The 5740-nt window shown below is 30.1% G+C and overlaps 1 protein-coding gene across 1 annotated transcript; it reads right to left on the minus strand.

Annotated features, from left to right (window-relative positions):
- Nucleotides 1-1883: 1883 nt before the first annotated feature.
- Nucleotides 1884-2777, minus strand: LOC100571817. Its single transcript, XM_008185392.1, has one exon. The coding sequence runs from the start codon at nt 2775-2777 to the stop codon at nt 1884-1886; it is 894 nt and encodes a 297-aa protein (XP_008183614.1).
- Between the last annotated feature and the right edge of the window lie 2963 nt (nt 2778-5740).

The raw sequence follows: 5740 nt of genomic DNA on the forward strand, positions 1-5740 counted from the left end.
AAAGACGATCAGTAATCAAAGGAATGAAATAATTGCCTAAACACAACTCCTTAAAAATGACACATTTGCAGGGGCCTTAAGTTAAGGCCCTTAACCATTATCGTTGATAATATCATTGAATTATAGTATTATCCAGGGGCGTATTTAGATATTTTTTTTTTTTTTGGGGGGGGGGGGGCTGTGGTATTTTCTCCAACTGAAATTCCCCATTTCAGCCTATTAAAAATAAGAGTTAGGAAACTAGTACACAATTTTAATTTTAGTTTGATTTTTAATGTTTTCAAAAAATTAATAATGAAATAATGTATACATATAATTATAATAATAATAATATAACAAATCAAATCAAATTTAAATTTCTTTCTTTGCCACTGTTAGCAAATTTATCTAATAAAATGTCATCTGGTATGTCAATGTCTCTATGAATAGCTAAAAGGGCAAGTCCCACTAGTCTGGATTCTGAAGTTGTATTTCTTAAATACGTTTTGAGTCTTCTTAACGTCGAAAAGCTGCGTTCAGCTGTAGCGGTGGATACTGGTATTATAGCTAGTATTTTTAGTAATTCATACATGTTTGGATACATTAATCTATCACAGACACTCAAAGCCTCTATAGCAGTTGTGGGCTTTAAGTTGTCTTCAATATTCTTCCACTTAGCTTGCCAAATTTCGTACTCTGCTTCTATAACGTCATTTAGCCCCGGTAAATCATTTTCATAAAATTCAACAGCTTTTTTTAAATAAGAAAATGGTTTTTCAACTACAATACTTGGTAAGACATATTGTAATGAAGTTATAATTTCATTGTGAGGTATAAATCTTTCATTTAATGCCATCATCAAATCGTCCAAGTACGGTATAAAAATAGATTTTTTGTAATATTCTTCAATGTTGTTAGATGGTACCTACATTGCTTCTATTTCTTTGACTGCTACAGATACGAGGCATTTTTGGTTCAATATTTAACTTTTCAGCAATATCTTTGGCTTCTTTATAAATATTGTTAGATTTTAAATCAACGTTTTCTCTTATGGAATGAAACACGGAAATTACATCGGAAACTTGATTGAGAGCATTAAATAAATCGATATTTTTGCTTTGTAAATATTTCGATAAATTATAAGTATAACTTAATAATTTACTAGACACACAAATAGATATTAAAAAATTAAAGTTGCAAATACAATGTAAAAGGCTATTAGATTTTTTTGAAGAATCAGTCCCAGAACATCCATTTTGCACTTCTTCTAATGCTGCAACAACGGGTTCTACAAATTCTTTAAAAAGCATAACTGCTTCATGGCGTAACACCCAGCGAGTTTCACATAAAGATTTCAATTTTGTAGATTGTGAATTTGGTTTAATTTCTTTTATTTTATTTTGGAGGACTTTAGTTCGATTTGCCGAACTATTAAAAAAAGAACAGCATTCACTTATTATACCAAAAGCATTTCGAATATCTTGAGATTTTGTCGCATCCGATAAACAAAGATTTAGTGAGTGTGATATGCAATGTGTGTATAATGCTTTTGGGTAAATATCTTTAATAATTGCCTGAACACCTCTAAAACGACCACGCATTTCTGCAGCCCCGTCGTAACCTTGACCTCGCATTTTGTTCAAATCAAAACCAATTTTTTTTAAAGTTTCTTTAATTGTGTTAGCCAAACCTTCACCAGATAAATCATATACCGGAACGAATTGTAAGAAAATCTTCCCGAATTGAAAAAACTTCCTCGTCAACATAACGAATACCTACATAATGAAAATTGTTCAATTTGAGAAATGTCAGTGGTTTCGTCTGCAAGTATTGTATAAAAATTAGTTTTTGATACTCTTTCAAGAATTTTTAATTGAATTAAGTCCCCAAACAAATGTATTATTTCATTTTGTATAAGTGGGCTTGTATAGGTACATAGATTTACCAACACTAGTTTCCAAATGTTCTTTTAATACGTTGTCACCATTTTTCGAGCGATATCGGAGCAAACAACGGAAAATACCATCGTTACTTTTTGGTTCTTCTAAAAAAATTCTACCAGAATCCTCGTGCCCCCGTAACGCTATTTGTTGTCTACCACATAACCGAATTGTTTGAATAATTGGTTTAAGTTTTGCGCGATTTTTTATGACTTCATCTTTTCGTTTACTATTCAATTGTACTAATATATTATCTTGTTTTTTTTCTAAAATTACTTTTATGTTGTCAGCAGTAAGTAACGAATTTTTATGGTAATCATTTTTTTCGTGATTTCTAAAGTCTTCCAATGTGTCTTTTAGCTTTGTCAAGGGTTTTAAAACAAGTTTACCTAACTTCTCATGTGATCCCTTACCAGCATGATTTAAATTTAAGAACAGTACACAGAATTTACAAAATAAACCCTCTCTTAATTTTGAATATGCTAACCATTTGAAAGTTTCAAGCCATTTAATTTGGATTTTATGTTTATATTTTCCACTATTATCATGCGGGAAATTAAACTTTAAATCGGGTGTCCATACGTTTCGCAAAATTGAAACTTTCTCTTCGTCACTTAAATTTTTTTTACACTCAACATAACCTCCCATATCAAACTTAGAATCTAAACATTTTAAACTAGGTTCAATTACCGGAGAAACAACTGGTGGATTTGGAGCTGTTTTTTCTGTTTCAAGTGTTGCCATAATGTCATCATCTTGTAAAACATTCGATGTAGATTGAAATGTATCATCGACAGATTCGGTGGACTGTTTAGATTTTTTATAAAAATGCAATAATGATTGCTGAGTTCTTTTCATTATGCTTAGGTGTATTATTATTTTATTTAAACAACAAATAAAAACACTCGTCACGATCCACTGTCTTAGTAGGTACGTGCGATACTAAACGTCGTATATATCAGACAACAAAATATTTATCTATAATAGCGACAACAAGTAACAACTATACAACGAAAACCGATCGCCGTCACAACTTCTCGGAAATATTTTTAGCTTATACGGGCTCGTATAATATTATTGTACGGTGATTGAGACGCGACAACGCGTGTATATCAGTAAATCAATTCTAGATAAAAGAAATCGAAATTACGATAATGCAGCAGTACCGCACGTCAAAGGTATAATCGTTACGATCAAAATCGTCATTGACACATTACATGAATAATTTTTTCGTTGTTGATAATAATTCCTTATAAAATTATATTGAACTTTTACGATTTACATCTGATAGGACATATTAAGCAGACTTAATAAATAATTCCTGGATTTCGGGGGGACTGAAGCCCCCTCAGCCCTCCCCATAAATACGCCCCTGATATTATCACTGACCCGATAACTTATCGACTGATATATTATTATATCATTATTATTAGTCTAAAACGTATGAAAACTACGTCTGCTTCGGCCTCCTTAAATAGGTTATAGTTATTAAATCTTATTAAAAATATCTTTTATTTATGGTAGCAAAGTATGGAATGGGAAGGGGTCTTTCAAATTTGGGGGCCCTGTGCTAGTGCACCGACTGCACATGCGTAAATCAGGCCCTGATTGTATGCTAGTATTTTTAAAAATTAAGTTGTTATTTATTTATTTATTTATCAGGTTTATATACCTACTTATTTTTTAGTTTTTTATTACCTAAATTGCAATATGTTTTATGATTTTTCAAAAATAATATAAAAATATTGATACATAGTACATATATTTAAGCATATTTTGAGAATTTGGACTGCATATTTCGATAATTTTCAGTGCAACAAGTCAAGTCCTGAACTTTATTTATATACGAAAACTGTAAAAACTTGGTTTTAATCTATACCTAAAATCAGGGTTGGACTAGCCTCAATATGTGTACCGGGAAATTCTATTTTTTTGCCGGCCCCACTTCTTTTGACCAGCCACATAGTTGAACCTGAGGGGACAAGCTCTATCATAAAAAAAAAAAAATGTTATCTAAAAAAAAAAAAATATTGTGTTAAGTGTATGACTAGCCTTTGTCACGAGTTATTTATTTTTGAAATATGATATAATAAAAAAACAATTAATATAAATACACTGTCAAACATTAACATAAGAAATATCATCAAAACAGAATACATAAATTATATAAAAAATAATAGTAATTCTTTGTAAGGGTAGGTAATCTATATTTTTAAATAACCAACATTTTTTTGAATACTGAACTATGTTTTATCACTTCTTCAATGAAGTTTTCATGTGTTAATGTTTCCAAAATATCTTTATTTAAATGCATTACATCCATGCATCAAGATTTTCCATTGAAAGGCGGTTTCTAAGTAGGTTTTTAATAAAACTTAATGTAGAAAAACTCTTTTCACAGCCTACCTGAGTGCATGATAGTGTTAAAATATACATATAGGCTAAAAATAAATTTCTATATGCTTTAATATATAATCTATATTTAAACAATAGGTACATTAAAACAGCAAAGAAAACAATTTAAACACCGTTTATTTGTTTTGCATAGATTTTGTTCAAACTCATTTTCTTGCAAACATTCTAGATCTAATTCTGGAAGTTCATTTTCCTCATCACTTCTATAACTTGCGTATACTTCAGGTAAATTTAATTTAAGCTTATCCCATTTTTTGGTAAAATCTAGAAATTCTTCCCTTAAAATAGAAGTATTTTCTAATCCAAGAACTTCACTAAGTTTGAAAAGAGCAGTTGTGGGTAATGGTTTTGAAAACTGACGAGGATCTAAGCATGTAAAATCTGAACATATTTCAGCGTGTTTAGCAAAACGTTGTTCTAGTTTACAAATCACTGTATCCATCGCTGTGTTATGAACATTAAATCTAAACAAGTAAATAGCAGTTTCAGTAACAGTTTCATTTTGGTTCTCAGTGTTTTCACTATCCAATGTTTTTTTCTTACGTAATCGCACATTTGGTAAATTATCCAGGATCAAATTATTAATTTCATCTTCATTTTCAATTTATTCATTAGCCCATTTTACAAAATTTTTACCTGCCTTTAAAATATCTTCAAAATGTCTTGCTTCTTTTTTTAAAAACTCCGATGTTGAACTGACCATCTGTTGAGCTTGTATTTTAGGCTAAAATACCCCCCATTTCATAATCCTGGCTACGCCACTGAGTACGTATCTCATTGAAACTTAACAGTATTTTTTTTGTTAATTTTTTATCCGTGGTCGTTTACGCCTCGCAGCCTTAGATCATATAGTGTATGATATATCATAATATAGTATACTAAGACACTAAGTATTACTAAGTATTACTCAAGGTGTATTGATAAGGTGTCGTCACTCTGGACCCCTATACGTATACACTCTTGATTGAAAATATTACCACAGTTCTATAGTCACCAGAGCGCGCTTCCTGTCCTATGAAGGCCAGTTTTTTCATACTGTTAAATGCAAAATGTCTTAAAAATTAAGAATTAAAATGCTATTCTTTTTTTAAATTGAAACATTGAATAATAAAAAGTTTTTTTTTAATCAAGTTGGCATAATAAATTGGAGCATGTAATTATACATTACATTTGGATTTTAATAATTTGCAATATTTTATATCGAGTAGACATCAATTAGGTATAAAATATCATGTATGTCACTTCTTTGGATATTTGCATCCTTCTTAAAATCTTTAAATTAAATTCAAACTATCATGATTCTGCTCTTAATTTTAACAGTACCTAGTCTAGTAGAGTGGAGTATTATTTTCTAGTGCTCATAAAAAATTCTAAATACATATTTTGCATATTTTTATTATATGATT

This window comes from Acyrthosiphon pisum, chromosome A1 (assembly GCF_005508785.2).
Source record: "Acyrthosiphon pisum isolate AL4f chromosome A1, pea_aphid_22Mar2018_4r6ur, whole genome shotgun sequence".
NCBI classification, from domain to species: domain Eukaryota; kingdom Metazoa; phylum Arthropoda; class Insecta; order Hemiptera; family Aphididae; genus Acyrthosiphon; species Acyrthosiphon pisum.

Coding starts and splice junctions, on each gene's coding strand:
- LOC100571817 (XM_008185392.1), bottom strand. CDS start 2,777: ATGAAAAGAACTCAGCAATCATTATTGCATTTTTATAAAAAATCTAAA.